Source organism: Cololabis saira, chromosome 4 (assembly GCF_033807715.1).
Source record: "Cololabis saira isolate AMF1-May2022 chromosome 4, fColSai1.1, whole genome shotgun sequence".
NCBI lineage: Eukaryota > Metazoa > Chordata > Actinopteri > Beloniformes > Belonidae > Cololabis > Cololabis saira.
Window position 1 is genome coordinate 44019010 of NC_084590.1, and position 22237 is coordinate 44041246.

Genomic DNA, 22237 nt, shown 5'->3' on the forward strand with positions numbered 1-22237 from the left:
TTTAAAACACACGGCCTAATTTTTCGTTTAATAGTTTTATTAATAAAAGAGTATTTTTATCAAATGCTTCCAGTACTTTAACAGCCTCAGTGCTCTTAAGACCAGATACAGTAAACAAAGGTTTGGTTCTAAAAGCTGAACGTTGCAATTATCAGAATATTTCATGCTGTCGGTGAAAAAGACAACAGACATCACATTTACCAGCTAGAAGTCTTGTACGGAGCGTAATCTCAGCAATCTGATGCCTTTCTTTTATTCTACCACTCCCTTACCCTCAGAAGAAGTATTGAAGTTTATGACTCTGGAAGCATTCATGCAGGACCCTCTGATAAAGGTAAAACAGAAATACAAATAACTCTTATCAATGATTCAGGAAACTCATATTTACACGGTAAACATGAGGCATTGAGCCGTCGCGAGTCCTGTAAATCCTCTGCAGAGTAAACATCTGATGTGATTATAGACACAGTCCTTCAGAGAGCAAGGGCATGGGTGTTTCCTGCCGAACCACATACTTTATATGTTAGATGAAGATAAAAATCAGCCACAAATCACGCTGAGAGGCTCGGCAGGGAGGAGTGTCGTTAGGGGATTACAACAAAGATTGTGTTGGATCTGGATCGTGTCGTATCAGAACAAATGCATCTATCAGAGTTTAACGCCACACCGGTCCTTAACTCCCTTCATCAGCTTCCCGTCCTTATAGAGTTGATTTTAAACTTTATGATGTTTTAATGGCCTCGCACCCTTGTATTTATAGGTGACATCCACTGCCAATCCAGGAAGAAAGTACACACGGAGGCACACGTCGTGCACTGGAAATTTGCAACAAAAACCACAAACGAAACACCAAACCGACACGGAGCCGACCATTTTTTATGGTCCCCGATTGTGGAACAGCCTCCCGGAGAACCTCAGGGCCGCAGAGACTGTTGATGTTTTTAAAAAGAGGCTCAAGACCCATCTCTTTAATCAGGCTTTTAACTGACTCATTTAACTCTTTTAAATTTCTTATGCTCACCCTTAATTTTATTGGATCTTACTGCTCTGTTTTATATTTAGTTTATCCTTTTTTATCATATTTTATTTTTGTTTAATCTCATGTTTTATCTAAATATTTTAGTCGTTATTTATGGTCTATTTTATACATTCTACTGTCTTATTCTTTTAGTTTTTAATGTCTTGCTTTCTAGACATACTTTTAGGATTTTATGTTATGTTATACTTTTTAAAACTCTTTTAGTGTATCTTATCCTGCTTTCTTGTAGCTTTTAGCTCCAGTGTTTCCTCATGGGGAGCCTCCATGCTGGGAGTGACTCTGGCCTGCAGGGGGTCGTCCTGGGGGTCGTTCTGGCCTGGATGGTTGTGGAGCTCTGCACCACGGCTTCACCGCTGTGGTGTGGACTCCTCTTTCCGTCCGGGCCGGGATGGTCTCTGTGGGCCCCCCCCCCTTGTAGCTGCGGGCTATGAGACCTCCTGGCCTGGACGGCTCCCTGTTACCGTTTCCTCACCTGGATCCTCAGTGCCTAGCCATGTCTGCACCGTGTGTCTGTGTGTCTGTGTGTATAACCTAGGTGAATTGTAGTGTGCTTGTGTCTGCGGGGAGGGGGGAGGGGGGCAGGGCATTAATAAGTTTTATGTTTATTTGTTTTATGTTAAGCACTTTGTGTTGCATTATTTGTATGAGAAGTGCTATATAAATAAAGTTTGATTTGATTTGATTTGAAAACACGAGCAGCAATCGACCCAAATCACAGTCTAAGCTAAGCTACCGCGATTAACTAACCCCAAAAACTACAGAGCAAGCATGCAGGTGAACAAGCCAGTGTATATGTCTATGTGTGTGTGTGCGTGTATGTATATGATTATGTGTGTGTGTATGTGTGTGTGTGTATATGTGTGTGTATACGTGCGTGTGTATGTACATGTCTGTGTGGCTATGTGTGTGTATGTGTGTGTGTGTGTTTGCGTGTGTATGTGTGTGTATGTATATGTTTGTGTGGCTGTGTATGTGCGTGTGTGGCTATGTGTGTGTATGTGTGTGTGTATATGTATATGACTGAGTGGCTGTATATGTGTGTGTGTGTGTGTGTGTGTGTGTGTGTGTGTGTGTGTGTGTGTGTGTGTGTGTGTGTGTATGTGTGTGTGAGCGTGTATATGTATGTGTGGCTAAGTGTGTGTGTGTGTGTATATGTGTGGCTATGTGTGTGTATGTGTGCATGTATGAATATATATAAATATGTATGTGTGTGCGCGCGTGTGTGTGTGTGTGTGTGTGTGTGTGTGTGTGTGTGTGTGTGTGTGTGTGTGTGTGTGTGTGTGTGTGTGTGTGTGTAATAATCTTATCAAAGCTCCACCTGAAGTGCATGTATAGTGGGGGAGGGGGGGGGGGGGGGGGGCACCCGCGAGACCAGAGGCCGACAAGGAAGAACCCGGAACCCAGGCCACCAGCAACCCCACAGAGGGGAGAAGAGGGCGGGAGGCAACCCACCGCCAGCAAGGCCAAAGACGCACATTCACGCACCATTTCCCCCTCCCCGGGGGGGTCCAGCACCGCCAGAAGGCACCCCAGGCTGCGCGGCGAGCCCCGCCAGGCCCGGGCATCGCGACCCACCTATCCCAGGCCGGCGAGGGAACGCGGGTGATGTGGGCCCCCCTCCCACCCCTGGTGTTGAGTGCATGTGATTACCTGGTGTTGAGTGCATGTGATTGCCATAAAAACAGGGAGGGGGAGGTCAGGGTATCATGCTGACAATGATCCCCCCCTTCCAGAACTAAGTATCCTTGTTAAATGTATTGATTAAATGTTGAATGTGCAGTGTCTACAGTGTTATTAAAACCGTGAGGCGGGGGGTCCGGGGCGTGGGGGACATTGTCCCGCGTGGCCCGGCACGGCCCGGCCCTGCATATGTGCGTATGAATCGCGTAAGGGGGGGAAAGAGGCGGAGTGGAGGCCGAAGCCAGGAGGGAGGACCAGCGGGGCCTGCCCTGGAAGGACGCCCACGCTCCCCCACCGGCCATCCAGTAGACGGGGGCCGGCCCTCTGAGCCGGGCCAGGGCCCCACCGTACCTCCATGGGGACCCCCGGCGCCGACCGGAGCCCCCAGGCGGAGGGGGAAATGGTCCAACATCCCTCCATTCCTACTGACAAAATAAGACAGACACCTGAGAATGGCTCCACCCCGCCGCCGCGCCCGCCCGTGCTCCCTCCCCGGCCTGGGGAGGCCCGATCCCCGGACCTTGCCCCACCCTCCCCCGGGGCCACCCCGGCGGACACCCCAAAGGTCATGGAGTCCCCACAGACGCAGGGGCACGCGGCCTCTGCCCAGCGACGGAGGACCAAGGCAGCAATGCCCCCCCAGCGCAGACAGCCACCCCCCACCTAGGCAGGGCCGGGCCCTTCGAGCGGGACCCCCACGCCCACGGCCCAGCCCCCCCCGGGAGACCCGGAGATGCCCCCGCCCGACCCCCCCCCCCCCCCACCGCCATGAGGTAAACCCCCCCATAGGCCCCCAAGGCCCCCACCGGCCAGGGACAGGGCCCCACGGCCCCACCCACCGCTCCCCAGGGGCCACCAGAGGCCCGCACCCCAGCCCCCCAAGCCGACCCCCAACCCCAAGGGCTACGAGATCACCACCCCCACTAGGTAATGAAGCCTATAATCGGGGACCAGAGAGAATGCAATTCAGCCGAATGTTGTTCAGTGGAGGCAGACATTATCTCACTATTAATATGACCTGACAGAAGATTCCTAAAGTGGTTAATACATAAACTGGACTTTTGTTTCCAATTTACTAGAACTGGTTTTATTTGCGATACATAAGGCAGTGAGAACCAGGTGTGTCCAGTTAGATTCCATTTGAATATCTCCCAGGTGACCTAATATACTTATCGTGGGGCACACTGGAATTCTGTAGTTGATCCATGTGGATAAATCCTCCCAAATCTCCGTCCAGAACCTCCGTACTATAAATCATGCATATAATTATCAGGGGTCCTCAGCATTTTTAAATCTCGGCTACAAACCCACCTATTTAAGATGTCCTTTAACACCCAGTAGTGTGATGACACACTAATATTTATGACTTATTAGATATTGTTGTATTTTATGGTTTCATTGTTCTTATTTATCCTCCTTTTTTATCTATCACCTGCTGTAAAGCACTTCGGCACATAGAAAGGCTGTTGTAAAGAGCTGTATAAATAAAGTCTGCCATTTAGGCCTGAGGTGGCACCAGGATGGACAAGACTGCTGGAGGAGACACCAGAGGAGACACTAGAGGCGACATCAGAGGAGACGCTAGAGGAGACACCGGAGGAAACATCGGAGGAGACATCAGAGGAGACACCAGAGGAAACACCAGAGGAGACGACAGAGGAGACACTGGAAGAGACACCAGAGGAGACACGAGAGGAAACACTGGAGGAGACACCAGAGGAGACATTAGTGGAGACACCAGAGGAGACACCGGAGGAAACGCTTCACCAGCAGGTCTTAATGCTCCATTATGAGTTTTCTTAGTAGTTAACTGTATTTTAAATGCGTCTCACATCAGATTCCGTTCATTTGGTTGAGAACAGGTTTCTCTTCTGAACTTATAGTTAAGTGATGTGCCGTCAGACTCACCTCGTCAGGTGTAAGGACGTAAACGAAGATGCCGCAGTGAGCCTGTATGATTTCTTTTTTGAGTTTTTGTCCATGGGAAGTGAAAAAAATTGCATTAACTGATTCTAATGAGAGGAAAACGTGGAAGAAGGTCACATGACCAGCTGAAAATGAGATCTGATTCACTTTTCCCTGCAGACATGGATTAAATGAAGACACGTGCTCCCGTTCTCCTTAAAATAATCTGTTTATTCTGTATTGAAACACAGGGTTCAGTCAGAGGACACGCAGCCACGTGGAAAGCGGTGATCTCCGTTCAGCTCCGTTCAGACGACTGAAGCGGCACAAACACAAACGTCGGAGTCACCCGCAACCAAAACGCTGCTCTCGTCCCCAGACGCGCGAAAAGCGGCGACGCGGAGCCTCTCCGAGGTCCACGCTGAGGTCCGCGCGGGTCACGCAGCCTTTTTCTCGACTGAGAAAATAATTCCTGAAATATCTATCATTTAAAAACTTAACCAGCAAAAACTAGAGCTACTATACCCTACGGAAGAGTATTAGGGCCATGCAAGAGAAAACATATTTGAGAGGGGAAGATTTTTTTTTATTGTGCACTTGGAGAAAAAAAGTTGAAATGTCGAGAAAAAAGTTGAAATATCGAGATTAATGTTGAAATACAATTTCAAGAATAAAGTTGAAATTTCGTGAATAAAGTTGAAATTTTGCCTTTTTCCTCAACATTTCGACTTTTTTCTCGACATTTCGACTTTTATGCAAAATGAAAAAAGAATCTTCCTCCTCTAAAATATTATTTTTATTTTCTCCTGCCTGGCCCTAATACTCTTCCTTAATCCCCTCCAGTGTGAGACTCTCTTTCTCTCTCTCTCTCGCGTCTTAGAAAGTCGCATGGATCACTTCAGCCTCCCATCGCTCTAAAGAAAAATAAATATATGTATCTATGGTTTATGTAAAATATGTCTAATCCTCAAAAGGCTCGCGTGAAGCCTCTTACCGGTGACACAGATGACGCTTTGGCAGAGAAACGTTTTCATTAAATACATTCATCACTTATTTTAACAAAAAACGTTGAAGAGAGTGTCGTGGAAACAGACGCCGGCCTGATATACAGACGGGATCAAACCGTCCTCAGAGGATTTGATCTGCATATAAATAAGAAATAAATAACCTGGGCATCCTCCTGTACGGTGCTATGATCTGACGTGGCGCCGAGACGCTGCACCCGAGGACGCCTCGTAAGACTTCAGAGTGTCTGGTTCACACATTTATTATCCTGGCAAGTCAGTAAAGTGTTCAGATCCACTGGTGTGAGGAGGTTTGTGTCTGGAGAGGAGGGGAGGGGGGTGACGAGCGGCCTGGACTTTCCCTCTGGGTCGTCTTCTCTCCAACAATCAGAGAAAATAAATACAAATAAATAAAATACACGACGGCTGCTGCCACAAAAGAAAAAGACTAAAAAATAAATGAAAAGAGAAGTGTGCACGCTGAACTGAAAGCTACCGGACAGCTGAAGCAGTGACATTGCTATAGGCACTATAACGTTTACAGCAGCAGCGACTAGCCCCTCGTGTAAAGATGCATTGGTCTGCAAGGCAATCTGAGTTGTTGTTTTTACACAGAAAAGGCCGTGAGTTCACGGCAGAGTAACAAGGCTCGTGGCTCGGCGCGCCCCTGGCGCCTCTCCGGTTCCCGCTGCCGTCCCGCTGCGGCTGAAAGTGCAGTCCAAGTGTGCATAGCTTTAACAGACGAGAGAAATGTTGTGAGATCTGGATCTATCTTTAGCTCGCTCTGAGTTTCCCCTCCAACGCCGCTCCTCTCTTCCTCCTCCGGGGACACGGAGGACGTTATCCCAGCTGGTCCTCGTACTGCTTGCGGAAGCAGTCTCCGGCCGGGAAGAAGTCCCAGCACCGCTCCTGGTACATCTTCCACACGTACGACTCCTGAAAGCCACAGAGACGGTTAAAGCAGAGGAAAACACGGGACGCTGACGAAAGGATAACACATGAATTATATCACTGACTTGTCCTGTGTGTTCTGTTTCATCTTTATTGATGAGATACATCAGGAAGAACCTGGAAGACAGAAACACAGCATTTTAGTGACTACGTTTACATGCAGTCAAAATTCGGGTTATTGCTAATATTCCGGTTACGGAAACATTAGGAATATTCCGTTTACATGGTAATTCATCATTCGGGATATCTGGATCAAACCAGCGACGCGCGGAGAACGTGATGACGCAATAACCGTCATTTCCGCTTCTTCTTCCTGTATCCAAATTCAAAACAAATGCTGCTTCGCGCAACTTTTCCCTCACCTTCTTGTAAATCTTCTATCCCGGTACTTTCTACCGTCTACAAATGCAGAAATGTTCATATCCTTCATTACATTTATGAAGTGATTAGTCTCCTCCTGGTCTTGGTTTCTCCGTGTTTATAAGAACTTCCTGGACTCAAAAGACCAGGATTCCTTGCGAAAAGAACATGCAGAAAACAAATTCATGTTCCGTTTGATGGGGATATTCCTTTAGGCGTTTACATGACTGAATATTCGGGTTTTAAAATGAGTAACCCAGGGGTCATATTTGGGTTTTTAAAAACCCAAATATGAGCAAATTCGGGTTATTCAAAGGGGTTATTGGTGTTTACATGGCCGTGCAAATTCGGGTTATTGCCAATATTCAGGTTTTAAAAGGGTTAGTGACTGCATGAAAACGCAGTCATTGAACCTTTAACAGTTAAATAGCGGGACTAAGTTGTTCTAATGACAAGAAAAGTTTATTATAACTTATCAGGACATTCAGAACTTCAATAGTAGAAACATTCATGAGGAAGAAAGTACTTCCTCTTTCTACGGAAGAGTATTAGGGCCAGGCAGGAGAAAAAATATTTGAGAGGGGAAGATTTTTTTTTATTGTGCACTTCGAGAAAAAAGTCAAAATGTTGAGAAAAAGTCGAAATGTCGAGATTAATGTTGAAGTACAATTTCAAGAATAAAGTCGAAATTTCGCCTTTTTTCTCGAAATTGTACTTCAATATTAATCTCGACATTCATCTATATGATCATTATTTATTTTTTACTTATTTATTCTCAAATTAATATTCTCAATTTATGTACTGTATCTACTTTCATCATCTTATTTACATGTACACACCCGCACACACACACACACACACACACACACACACACACACACACACACACACACACACACACACACACACACACACACACACACACACACACACACACACACAAACTCGCCTTTTGTCGTAAAAAAAATAAAAAATCTCGACATTTCAACTTTTTTCTCGACATTTCGACTTTTTTCTCAAAGTGCATAATAAAAAAAAAATCGACCTCCTCTAAAATATTATTTTTATTTTTCTCCTGTCTGGCCCTAATACTCTTCTGTATCTTTCAGTTATCTGCAGACAGGAAGTCGTATAATAGTGTCATCTGACACTTGATAGGTGTTGAAATAAAGAAAATATGGTTTCAGATGAACAACAACAATAAAACATTATTTACTGGACGAAAACTGAGCCACTTTGCAGAGAGAGTGAAAAACTAAGGAGGGTTATAAAGGCATTTTCAGATCATTTGGATCGTTCCCACGATTACCCCTTTTCCACCAAACCGGTTCCAGGTTCTGGTTCTGGTTCTGGGCCAGTGTTGAGTTTGGAACCATACTTTCTGTTTCCACTGACAAAAAACTATCTCCGAGCCAGAAAAAACGGTTCCAAAGTAGCACCAACTCTTTGCTGGGTTTAGAGGAAAGAACCGCTTACGTAAGCGGAGGGGGTGGAGTTATTAAGACCAACGGCAACAGCAAGACTGGGAGACGGAGACATTTTCAAATCAGAATGAATCTGGATGCAGCAAAGCATCATGGGTGGGAGGAGGAGACAACCTGTCTTTTAGGGTGCTTTCACACCTGTCCCGTTTGGAGCAGTTGTTCCGGAACAGGGAACGTTTCCCCCTAAAGATCGGAACGTTTGGTATGAACACAGCAATCGCGCTCGGAAATGGTACAAAACAAGCGAGCCCGACAGAGCCCGAGGCCCGATTCCATTCGAGACCTGAAGCGGTTCATTTTCTTTATTTGTAGTGAGAACATAATCGACACAGCAACCGATACAACTCCATTCATGTGTATGTGCAACCGCGGCGCAAGGAGAAGAGTCAGCGCAGCCTCCACCACCTTCTCTCTTATTGGACGTGCCGAGATGTCGTCTCAGCGCGGCACGGTGAAATTAAACAATGTTCAATTCGGGCAGGGTTTGCGCAGCGCCAACGCTGCGGCAGGCGGCCTCTCGCCCGCTGCTGAGCTCCGCTCTGCGCCGGTAGCACATAAATGAATGGGTAAAGGCTGAATTATGGTTACGCGTTAAATCGACGCTGGTGTAACGCGGAACCATAAATCAGCCTAAAGCCGGTCTGCGCTTTGCACCCTCTCTGTGAAAGGGGCGTGTTGTTTATACCGGTGCGGAAGAAGAGGAAACTCCTTCCACGTTCATTTGACCAATCAGAGAACAATTGGTTCGCGCATGGCATTTGTTAACAGCTTTGAAACGGTACAGACGTTTGCCTTGTGAACACAAACCCCACAAACGAGAAACGAAACAACTGTATCGATTTAGCCCCTGAATTGGAACAAAACAAATGGGCCACAGGTGTGAAAGCACCTTTAGAGATGTGTCCACGGAGGAGCTACGTGGACCAAGTCCTATTAGAGCAAATACCTTGTTGTTGCTTTAACTTTCGCACCAATGCAAACGCAGCAAAGTAAATGAAGTGGCTCCCATTAGCACCCGAGCTGTGGAAAAGTAAACTGGTTCTCAGTTGGTTCACAAGTTGAACGAGTTGTGAACCAGAACCAGCCCTGGAACCGGTTTGGTGGAAAAGGGGTAAAGAGGAGGATTATTCACAAATAGAAAACGCAGAAGTCAGGAATCGATTTTCGCACAAGGTCGGACTTCCCGATGCTCACAGGAACTGAGGTACGTCTCAGTGTCTGCAACCCTCAAGTTCATGTTAGATGCTAAAGTAAAGAGAGGTGAATGAGGAAAAGACTGAAGCTCGGTTTGTTTGGGGGGGACCTGGTTGTGACCTGGGGGGGATCTACTGCGTCTCAGGGGAAATGTCCCATAATTATTTGTTTTATCATTCCTTTGATTCGCCTGCGGCAGGTTGGTGGAGGACGCTGATCTGCCATTACACAAAAGTTGGACGCTGATTTCCAACTCTGCTTGATACTGAAAACCTTAGTCAATTGAAAGAGGATGTATTTCATAAAAAAATGAAAACATACCATAGTTTAAACTTTCTTTTTAAAGCAGTGATGGCCAGCTCTGAAAGGAGGGACTCACATGTAGTTGGCTAGGTTGTGCTCCTCCAAGGTGTGCGTCTCAAAGCCGTGTGGCGTCGTGTCGAAGTAGTCGCTCCCGATTCCACAGATGAAGCACTTGGTCTGGACGGAGACGAGACAGTTTAGGTTAGAGACGTCTCCCGTCGCCCCCTCAGGACGGTGGACGGAGACGAGAGACGGGCTCCTACCTCCATGTCCTCCCGGACCTGCTCCTGCTGGTCTCTCAGCTCCCCGAAGGCGTCGATGATCAGACCTGACACACGACACAAATGTCACTCATGGCTGCTCATGGATCAGCAAAGAAGTGACTGGAAATTACATTTTTGAGTTTAGGATGTTAGGATGCTAGTTTAATTATGCCTTGATCTTTGTTTATTAATTGTTTGTGTTGTATTTATATATTTTTTGTTATTATTTTGTCTTTTCTTTCTTTTCTTGTTTTATTTTATTTAATTTAATTTTTTATATTTTGTAAGGCATATGATATTGTGAGGAAGGGACAGGACTTAATAAGCGTTCTACTTCCTCCTGTTCCCTCTCCAACACATTATTTTGCTGTTGTTCTTTATTTCTGAGACTGATAAATTGTTTTGCTTTTTTTTTTCATATTTTGACGCTTTTTTTTAACTTAATTTTTATTTAATTTTCAACAACAATACACAACATACATTTTCTTCTTTCTCTTTCCCTTTTTGAGCTGCATACAACATTTGTACACATTATACTTAAGTATTAAGCAAATAAAACAAGAGAAAAAAACTACATAATTATTCACTCCAAAATATACGTATATAATAACAAACCCATAAATAAAATAAAAAAAATAAAAATTTGTAAAGTTAATAATAATTAAAGCTGCAAGCAGCGATGAACGGGCCCTCGCACTCACGTCAACCGCCCCCCATAAGCATATCAGAAATGACACTTGCGACTTAATATGTCAAACCAATTGACCCTCGGGCCAATTTTTTTCGGAGCAACTGAATGGTAGAACATCACATCAATCAGGCGAAACATGTTTTTTTTCTACTAAACAAAACTTTTTTCCCTTTATCTATAGACTACTAGTATTATTATACTATTATATCTTGTACAAAAAAGTAGTTTAAGAAAGTCATTAGTTTAAATAAAGTAACTTGAATTTGCTACAGACTGTTATTAGTGTGTTATTACAGCTTTAGCGCTACTCTGTGGCTCCGTTATGAAACCGCTTAAGTAACTTGGTGATAATAATATTATTTTCTGCCAAGCTACTAACAAATGCAGTCCTTCTTTAAAATACACAGAACGACATTAAACACATGAAAAACCCATGATATGAACAGTAGCACAGTAGTCAGTGCACATGGAGCAGCAGCTCTGTCTGCTGAAGCGAGTGAGAGGATATGCAAATGAGGCGGATTTTCCTAGTATTTTTACACATATAATGGACGTTTTACCATTTAAAAGACCAACAGCAAAACTCAAGGTAAGTTATCAGTTGTATTTTTCAGTTTAAACCACAACAAATCACTTTAAAGCAAGCAAGTACGTCTTACCATTTGAACAGCTCCAGGAGTTTTGTCGGGAGTCTGTGCCTACGTTACTCCTGAATATTTGTGTGCACCTCTAATTAAGGCCCCCCTATGCTACAGGTGACAGGGAACTATACACAATTGTGTGCGTCCGGAATCATGAAGATTCTACTTTTATTTTATTTTATCTTTTCTAAATAAAGGCTTCGAATTCTCTATGAAATTGTCGTGTTTGTGATAGTAAATAATTAAAAAAAAAAATATATATATATTTATCAGATTTTCAATTGTCATCTGACGGGCCAGATATTATTGGAGACGGGCCAATTTTGGCCTGCAGGCCGCCAGTTGCCGACCACTGGTTTACAGCTTAAGAAAACTCAAATATCCTATCTCAAAAAATTTGAATATTCTGTGAATCTTAAACTGTAAACCATAATCAGCAATATTAAAATAATAAAAGGCTTGCTTATGTGTGTATACCTGAAGTGTGACTACCTGCAGAACGTATTTTAGCATGAAAGCTTTCATATTTAACGTACATCAAGGATCCTGTATCATAGCTACATGTCTGCCGTTTGTAACAAAGCAAACCGCGTGAAAATCGGTTGAAAATTAAGCAAGTTATAGTTATTTTACTTATGCAGACACCTCCTAGCGATACCGATCCAAGATGGCGGCCACGCCCGACGTTCTCAGGCAGTCAATGCGGCGCCTCGACCAAGATGGCGGCCGCGCTGAACATCAGCCCCTCCCCCCAGCGGGAGCTGCGCGCGCAACGCACCACCCCCCGCCCCCCCCCCCCCAAGCCCCTCCACCCGTCCTCCTGCGGGAGCTGCAGCCCCTCCCCTCCCCTCTCCTCTACTCTGCTGACAGAGAAGGATCAGACCAGCCTGTCAGACAGACTGATCGAACATAAATATTATTTAAAAATAATAATGTTCGACACAATTTCATAGAATTAACTGAAGCTTTAAACAACACATTAAACAATATATTAAGGGAGTTACGGAGGTGAAAGGACATAAGAAAAAAAAATGTGATTTATTTTAAAATAAGTTCATATTTTGAAAAAAATAGAGTTACAAACTTTAAAAAAACCTATAGGTACCAGTGTATGATTTTTTAGTCATGTTGAAAGGTATATAAATCTGACATTTAATTGACATTTAACAAAACCTCTGATTTTAAATTATTATTTTACCAAAAAATTCAGAGTGACGAAAAATGCCAATTCCTTTCAAGTTCTGACCACGATACGCGACACGGTCAATAAGGAACATACTGACAATCATATGTGTCGATTGCTTTAACATTGGATGAACGAAACAGCAATGACAGCACATAATTTGATGAAAAATGTATACCTGACCAAAAGGTGGCGCTATGGAGTTCATCCAAGATTGTCATATCCACTTGTTCAGAATGGAAGCCTGATTACATGTATTGATTTTGGGTTAATTCTGACCAATTATGTTTAAGTTACAACAACTTTTATGTTCATGGCGAGACACCAAAATTTGACACCCTCTAACGGCGACGCCCTTTGATAAGAACGTACAGTTTTCTCTGTCAGTCATCGTCAATGTCTTACCTATTAAAGTGACCAGCTTTGAGATCAATACACTCATCTCGCTTGGAGCACAGATGCATACTACAAGACATGACAATTCCTGGTGCCAACAGGTGGCGCTACAACCGATCCTGAATATTCCACCATAGATGTCTTCAGGCTCAACCTACAATCATGCACATACGTTTTCAACAACATCAAATCATGTATTGCTGAATTACAGCCAATTGATGTTTCATGGCGAGGCTTAAAAATGACCTCAAACTTCGCCGAATCACTACGGTCACGCCCTCTGGTAAAAACTTAAAAGCTTCGCAATTTAGCGTCGGCCATGTGTCTAGATTGTACAAACCAAGTTGTGAGCCAATTCGATAAAATCTCTAGGAGGAGTTCGTTAAAGTACGAGGCCTGGAAATGATCAGAATTCATGAAAAATGACATTTTCTGTTCAAAATGCCGGACTTCCTGTGTAACTTAGACCATGGGTCCAAAAGACTTTTTTGTAGCTCTTTGTCTAATATAATACTCACATAAAGGTCATTGCTGTAAGTCAAACCATATTGTGGGGCTCGTCAAAAAACATAAAATAGGTGGCGCTATAGAGCCCATTCTTGTGGACCCATGCCTGTCGCCCATAAAATACGTAATTTTACGCGACTCTGGAAGCGTGTGCAAAATTTGGTGAGTTTTCCAGCATTTTAAGGCCTCCAAAAAGGCAATTTATTTACGGCGAGAATAATAATAATAATAATAATAATAATAATAAACATCACAGATACAATAGGGTCCTCGCACTTTCAGTGCTCGGGCCCTAATAATTGTCCACTCCAAGGTACAACGGTGTGTATAGAAAAGCATATTTACTCTAGGAAAAATTGGCATGTGTATAAAATATGTGTATAGAGGGAATACAGTAAGAATTAGGCAGGTGAGCAACATTGGGTAATAGACCTCATTGTATTAATAAAGTTATGACAGGGCTCCACCGCTTAATAAAGGTGGATTTTTGGAGCCTTAATCCATTTTTGTATCCGTTTTTTTTTTGGTGTTTACTATTTTTTTTCTCTTGTACATACTGTTTTTCTACTTTTTATATTGCTCTTTTTTATTATTTAGCTATTTATTGGTTATTCTATTTAAAAATGTTGTAAACCGTTGAGTGTGTGTGTGTTTGGCTGCTGCACGACTGAATTTCTCCTCTGGGAGATCAATAAAGTCTTCTATTCTATTCTATTCTATTCTATTCTATTCTATTCTATTCTATTCTATTCTATTCTATTAATGAGTATTTGAGTGATTTGCTCCATTTGATAGAGATCCCATACTTTTTGGATCCATATATATTTTGACGCTTTTAATTTGATGGTTATTTGTTGTTGTTCGAGACAAAGCCAACAATAAACAGTAAAATAAATAAACAAGGGAACGGCGTGATTCCCGCGGCAACGCCATCGCCTAGCAACCCCCACCACCCCACCCCACGGCGGCCGCGGCTCACCCTGGATGATGGCCAGCAGGATAACGATGACGAAGAAGAAGAAGGTGATGTCGAAGACCACTCGGTAGAGCTCGTACTCGTCTCCGGCCGGGTCCTCGATCTCGTCCCCGATGCCCCCGCCGGCACGGACGCCAACGTACATGTGGAACAGGTAGCACTGCAGGGAGGAGGGCGGGGTCAGAGCTCTGCCAATCAAAAAGCGACGTACCCGTGCGGTGGCGGCAGCGTCCTCGTCTCACCGTCATCATGTCGTCACACTTCATGTCCGGCTCGTCCTCGTCCTCGCTCTTGTTGTAGAACTTCCTGAAGAAGTTGAAGGCGACCACGGTGTAGAGGTACACGACCACGGCCAGCAGCCCCACCGTCATCATCAGCTGCACAAAAGTATTCACATTCATTACTCAGGTAGAAGTATAGATACTAGAGTTTAAAAATACTCCTGTAGAAGTATCAACTCAAGTTTTTTACTCAAGTAAACGTATAAAAGTACTGGTTTCAAAACTACTTAAAGTATAAAAGTAAAAGTAATGTAAGGGGGGAAAAAGCCATTGAAAATGAATGCATCTTAGTATAATGCAAATATATTAAAGAACCATATATGTGTACTATTGAGCATTAACATGTGTTTCAGAGAGCAGCAGATATGATGACTAGTTGCCTATAAGTATTGTAATGGTGCAAAAAGTCAAACTTCAGAGGCATGTTATCATTTATCCTAACCTTTATTGGAATGTACATCCAAGTTTAGTTGCACGAATCTGAGGGAACGGATGTAAGAACAAAACTGGACAAGAACATCTGAAACAACCACAACCAAATTCACTCTATCTGGATGGAGCAATTTAATTGGATAGTTTTTAGAAACTATAGAAAGGCCAAAATGAAATAGAGTAACAAGGCTGTTTTTAAAATGTAAGGAGTAAAAAGTACAGATAATTGCGTGAAAATGTAAGGAGTAAAAGTAAAAAGTCATCTGAAAAATAATTACTCCAGTGAAGTATAGCCAAAATTTCTACTTAAGTAAGGTAACAAAGTATTTGTACTTTGTTACTTGACACCTCTGCAGAGCAGACGCAAGGTCATGGTCGGCCAGCGTTGTGCATGAACGAGTTCAAATGAACGCGTTCATTGCACACGTTCATTTCTGTGAGCGGTTCACCTTTCAAGTCTCGCTGCTTCGCGGATTTGCATTGTGCATCATGTTCTGCATTCTGATGGGCTAAACAGTCTCCTCTTCACTTTCTTAATGTTGGTCGCTTAGCAACAGTGCTGGGAACGGCCAATGAGCTTCAGCAGCAGCTCAAGAACGGGAGCCTTTGATGAATCGTTCATTACAGTCTCAGTAATAATCCATGGTGACATGTCGGTTTATAAGAATCTTTTTGCCCAGAAGAAAAAAGAGCGACGACAACAACCCATAACTATTTTCTTCTCTGGAAAAAACACACCTGCACCGCGGCTTTAGAAGAAAAAGACGCTACAGAGCGAGTCAGAATGCAGTGGCTCAGAAGAGCAGTGAAATACGCACCAGTCACAATTTGTCCTACTGTACTTACTGTATTTTTTTTTTCATAATAATTTTTCATTTTCTCCCGTTCAGATCCATGTACTCGGGTCGCGGTGGGGCTGCTCTCTACTATTTGAAGCCTTGTATAATAATTGTAAAAAAAAAAAAAAAAAAAAAAGAGTTGCTACTTCACGGATTTCACTTATCACGGGTTCTTTTTGGAACGTAAGCCCGCGAAAAATGAGTGATTACTGTCCATCCATCCATTATCTATACCCGCTTTATCCTTTGCAGGGTCACGGGGGTCTGCTGGAGCCTATCCCAGCTCATTTCAGGTGAGAAACAGAGTGATTACTGCATTTGCAAATAAAGAACTTGAACGTGAACTTGTTCAGATCTGCAGATCACGAACTGGAATTTGAACTGTTCAGATTATGTGAGTTTCAGCTTCACTGTTTAGGTCTAATTATGACGGAATACACATGCGGCGCACACATTTAAAATACTATATATTTTAATACTAAAATACGAGACGACAACTTCAAACTACATTACCCACAATGCAGTGCACATACTAGCATAACACGAGGCACCAGCTCCATGGCAACGGCGGCCTGAGCCTGGTGCATCTTTACATGACCAGTGAAGAGAGAGACGATGTCAGCGAACCGTCAGATGATGACCCGCTTATTTCCCACATAAATTCCCGCATTATCTGCGGGAATTTTACACATCGTCTCCCAAAGAGTCCGACGGTAAAAATCGAACTTTTCTGTGCAAATCATGTCCACCTGCGCTGAGAAAACAAGTCTGAGCGTCTGCCTCGTTTACTTCTAATTTGAAACGTCATGTGGAGTTAAAGCATCCGTCCAGTGTGAGAAAATATCTGCAAGTCCTTGACAATCAAACAAAGTCATCAGGAAAGACCAAGACCCAACAGCCCCAAACGACCCCAGTCCCACTGCTGCACCTTCAGGGGGTTGATTTCCCAGCAACAGGTAGACAAACTTGATCTACAACCTCTGAGTAAAGTTGAAAAGCCACTAGGACAATACATGATTGTATACAGTGAAAGATTTTAGCATAGGGTGGCGTTTCATTCGTACTTCTCACCTAAAAATATTGAAATGAACTGAATTTGAAATAGTTCAAAGTGAAAATGGTGAACTATGAACGTGAACTATTCATTTTTAAACTATGTGAACTGAACTCTGAACTAGTTCATGAGAAGTATGAACTTGCTCAACCCTGCAGTCAGCCCTTCCCTTCCTAGCGGGGCGTGCATGGCGGGCGGGGGGGGGGGGGGGGGTCACCTGTTTGCCGTTGTGGGTGACGGAGGACAGGATGGTGCGCAGGGTCTTCACTCCCATGGCGATGTCCAGCAGGTGGCAGGCGAAGAAGAAGTTGTTGTAGTGTCCGAGCAGAGACATCAGCATGTACCAGACCAGGTACAGGAAGGTCTACGACACGGGGGTGGAAATGATTGGATGTATTTATTTCACGTTTACTTTTGTTTATCAATGACCCTCTAACCCAGATGTTGAAGTCCACTAGACGGAAACAGTTTAAAGCTTCTGTATGTCGACCTATGGAGGGAAATGGTGGAACAGCCTGAGCATGGAGTTAAAACAAAGCTAAAACATATCACAATTTAAAAAGATACAAAGAAACATTTTATTCAAAACACAGATAAACATGTAGATAAGTACATTTATTACTATATGTAGATATATAGATTTATATTATGGATATAGATATGTTATATGTAGGTATGTATATAGATATATTGAGTTATATTATACATATAATATTTATATATCTACATCTCTATTAATATACATTGATTTATAGTTATATGTAGATATGTCGATATATAGATTTATAGTATTTTTTATATATAATTGGGGGTAAATATATGAACCAGTGTATATATGGCATATCTACTTATATAGTTAATCAAGTATATTGTTATACCATTGCTGTCTATTGTTCTCTATTATATTGTAGTATTATAGTAAAGTAATGATAATGTAATACTATACATTATAATTACTTCTATTATTACATACATACATAGTATCACAACTAAATGCTGGGTGTTTGTTTTGTCTTCTTTTGTTTGCTTTGATTTGTTTTATTTTTGACTATATTAATATATTTATATAATTAGTATTATAACAATGTATTGAACAGTTATTAAAGTAGGTATGGATGTTTTACAAGAAGGTTTATTGAAACTCTTGTTATATGTAAGAATGTATGTCAGATTCAGGGGTAGGACTGGATAAGTGTTTACTTCAATCCTACTCCGTTTCAAACATGTTGGTGGATCCGTGAGGTCTGAACAAGAGCTATATTTGTATTTTATTTTTTTACTGTATTCTTTTTCGAAATAAAATCTACAAATCTTCAAAATCTTCAAAGTGTGTCAAAACACGGAAGTAGGACAAAGAGAGAGCGCAAAAGAGAGACAGAGCAATAAGTTCAAGTTTATTCTACAACTGGTCAAATACTTTATATTTCATTTCTTTTGTTCTGTACTAACTTTCTGTTTGATGTTGATAATACCTAGTGGTTGTGTGAAACGTTAATCTGCATAACAATAGTTCGGTTGCATTTCATTACTGTGCAGCTAGCTATTTTGTATTATAAGCTATTGACACATTAGCACATGATCCACTTTAAATGCTATTTGTGCATGTGGCAGGGTGCAGGATTGGGGCGGGGTCTGCAGGGGAGAGAGGGAGAGCGGGGGAGTGGCGCACAGGTGACGCGGCTGGAACAGCTGATGGTGCACAGGTGTGTCTAATCACTCTCTGTGTATTTCAGTAGTGTGCGGGCCCTGGAGACGAGAGAGGAAGGACGCAGAGCGGAGCTCTGCTGCGAGGACAGAGCTGAAGGTGCTGTGTGCAGATCTGTACCTGGCTGAGTCCTAGTGCACGTCTGTGTGATTTAAAATATAATAAATAAGAATTTCTCCTCGAAACCCAGTGTCTGCTGTCCTGTCTGGTGACCCAGTAGCAGCGAGCCTTGCTACAGTGCACTACTTGAGAAGTTTTAGTTTGTTCATTATTCACTACAAGAGTTGAATTTCACTGCAATTGATCGGTCTTTACAGTATGTTGAATTCTTACTGCTTACTAGGGGTGGGCAAAAATATCGATATGGCAATATATCGCGATACTTTTCCAGCCGATTCAATATCGATATTCAAAATTTGAATATCGATTTTTTTGTTTAATTTTTTTTTTAATTTTTATTTATTTATTTATTTTATCCCCGATCTTTTTCCCATTATATCACCCAGTGCTCCTACCTAAGTGACAGTCCTGGGCATTGCCACTCTCTACCAACCCTGGGAGGGCCCTGCACTGAGCTCAGGTTTTATTTAACATTTTATTTCATTTTATAATTTATTTTTTATATAACTTGCCTGTCCTTAAAAAATGAAAAATAATGGACAGAGGTTTATTTATTTATGGATTTATATCTATACTGACTGATCACTGTGCCTGTCCTTGGTTTTAGTTCCATCTTTCTTGTGTTTATTATCATTTGCCACATAATTAAAGCAATCTCATACTAAATTTAATGTTAATTTCATATGATGTAAATAATATGAAAAACATATACAAATATGTTGTAACTTTAGCTTGTATAGTTATAATAAAACATTGTTTTGACTCAGTTTGTCCCATGAATTGTCACTATAATCTGATGAACGTGCAACTCGGATTTTAAGATCCATCACTATCATCTGATGTACATATATACAACTTGGATTTTAAGATGTGTAATGCATTTTTAAATTTTTCGGTGAACTATGTAGAATATAATAATCGGGATATCGCATAATCGGGATATCGCAATGTGTATCGTATCGTGGCTCAAGTATCGTGATGCGTATCGTATTGTGAGGTCCTTCCCAATACCCACCCCTACTGCTTACTACGACATTTGTATTTTGTATTTTGAAAAGGAGTAACAGCTTACAGGATTTAAATTTGTAGCCTATCTGTTTAATTTGTGTAACTAAAGAAAGCAATTTTTAGAGGTTAATGTAGTCTAATTGAGTTTCATTTATTTGAATATGTATAAATCTGCTGTCTGTCATGACAAATATTCATTGAGATTTTCATCTAATTTCCTTTTTAGTTTTTACGGTGTTCAATGGTGCTTAAACAACATGACAAAGAAAATAAATTATTAACATCAGTATGAAGCGTGGACTCAATGATTGGCCAGGACGTAGTTACGAGGAAAGGGGAGGGGCCACGGGGAACGCCACACCCTCAACAGATCACACTCGCTCAAGAAAACTCACATTATCGGTGAACACGACACCGTTCTTCCAGATCTGGTACTTGACGTCTATCGATGTCACCCTGCAGGGGGAGGACACGTTTACTCTGTAGCACTTCCTGTTTACAGCATCCCCGACCCGAAAGGGGCGGTACTCACCAGCTGAACATGGAGGTGTCCGGCTCGGGCTTCTTCTCGCGCGTCATGGCGCTGACGTCCAGGGAGGCCAGGTCCATCCCCAGCAGCTCGGCGATCCTCTCCCGGCCGTAGATGTCCCCGTACTTATCCAGAACCTGGACGCCGACACGGGCCGTCAGAGGTGAAGATGCAGCGACCAACACAACAAACACACCCCTGCAACACTCACCTTCCTCTTCACAAACTTGTCCCAGTAGTTGTTGGGGAACGTCCTGCAGAGAGGGGAAAAGGTCAGCGTTCAGGTCCAGATGGAAAACACCCAACCCGAACCAGAGCTGGGTAGTAACGAGTTACATTTACTCCTTTACATTTACTTGAGTAAGTTTTGGGAAATGTTGTACTTTTAGGAGTAGTTTTGAATCACTATACTTTTTACTTTTACTTGAGTAGATTTGTGAAGAAGAAACTGTTCCTCTTACTCCGCTACATTAGGCTACGTTGAGCTGTTACTTTTCTTTTATCCCTTTTATCCACGTACGCGTCAATCTCATGACATCACTGAGTGATTCTTTGGGAAAAATGTTTGTTTTTGCATGTTTTGTCACATTTACACAGACTCAAACACACACAGAGTTTATATGAGTTCATGGTTCTAGTTCTGCCTGGTTAAAAAAGAAAAGTACAAAGGCTTGAAATTTTGTGCTACTTGTGCTTAATTTATTTATTATTTTATTTATTTTATTTTTTATTAAAGTACTTGAATTTACTTTAAGATAATTTTAATTTAAGCTATTTTTTATTAATTTTAATTTATTTTATTATATTATTGATTTAATTTGCCTGAAGATGATTATTTTGTACCTTTGTCTGTTTGAATGGTTGTAAAAAAATAAATCAGACGTTACTCAACAGTTACTGAGTACTTGAGTAGTTTTTTCACAAGTACTTTTTTACTTTTACTCAAGTAATTATTTGGATGACTACTTTTTACTTCTACTTGAGTCATATTATTCTGAAGTAACAGTACTTTTACTTGAGTACAATTTTTGGCTACTCTACCCAGCTCTGACCAGAACCACCCCACCAGAGCTGCATGTATGTCAGAAGAAAACTTCTGACATAAATGCAGCAGAACCAACTCATGCAAAATAAATTAATGACTTCATAAATAAATAAGTGAATACATTGAGCTCGCCATTTTTGGAAACGCCTAGACACAATCTTACAAAAACATGTGTAAAATACAATTTTTTTGTGGTATTGTTATCAAATTTGAACTTGCACTATATAAGGTGTCATGCCATTGTGTTTTCCAGCTAATAAGTCACAGCTACACTCATCTGCAGACATCTGGTTACAAAACAAATTTCCGGCGGAAATAAAAACCTTCTATTTCAGTTTATTCAAACTAAATTCACAGATTACAGATTCTAATAGTTTGGGGAAAAACTTCAGAGTGTTACCTTTCAAAAGAGACTAAAACCATCCATGTACTTCAAACGGTTCAAGAAAAGCTTTTAATTTACTTTGGGTTTAATTGCCATACATATTATTTGTCATTATTTTATTATTTCTGTGATATTTCTGTGATTTATTTCCAGCATTATTGTATTGTTTGTGTATTCATGAGTAGGAACCTTTCTTCATGCTCTGTGTTGCGCAGGGACACTTTAAGTTATTGAAAGCTCATTCAGCAGGTGATGTGAAGCA

The 22237-nt window shown here is 42.0% G+C and overlaps 1 protein-coding gene across 4 annotated transcripts in view; it reads right to left on the bottom strand.

The window, feature by feature from the left end:
• Positions 1–4794: 4794 nt before the first annotated feature.
• Positions 4795–22237, bottom strand: part of ryr1b (ryanodine receptor 1b (skeletal)) — a 155207-nt gene continuing 137764 nt past the window's right edge. For all 4 annotated transcript variants that reach the window (XM_061719889.1, XM_061719886.1, XM_061719887.1 and 1 more), the window contains 10 exons: positions 20757–20799; positions 20549–20682; positions 20412–20472; positions 17401–17547; positions 14820–14954; positions 14581–14737; positions 10184–10248; positions 9997–10097; positions 6645–6696; positions 4795–6564 (listed from right to left, as the gene is read on the bottom strand). In XM_061719889.1, coding sequence (XP_061575873.1) covers positions 6469–6564; positions 6645–6696; positions 9997–10097; positions 10184–10248; positions 14581–14737; positions 14820–14954; positions 17401–17547; positions 20412–20472; positions 20549–20682; positions 20757–20799 — 991 coding nt within the window. In that variant the 3' untranslated portion in view covers positions 4795–6468. The remainder of the gene's footprint in view (positions 6565–6644; positions 6697–9996; positions 10098–10183; positions 10249–14580; positions 14738–14819; positions 14955–17400; positions 17548–20411; positions 20473–20548; positions 20683–20756; positions 20800–22237) is intronic.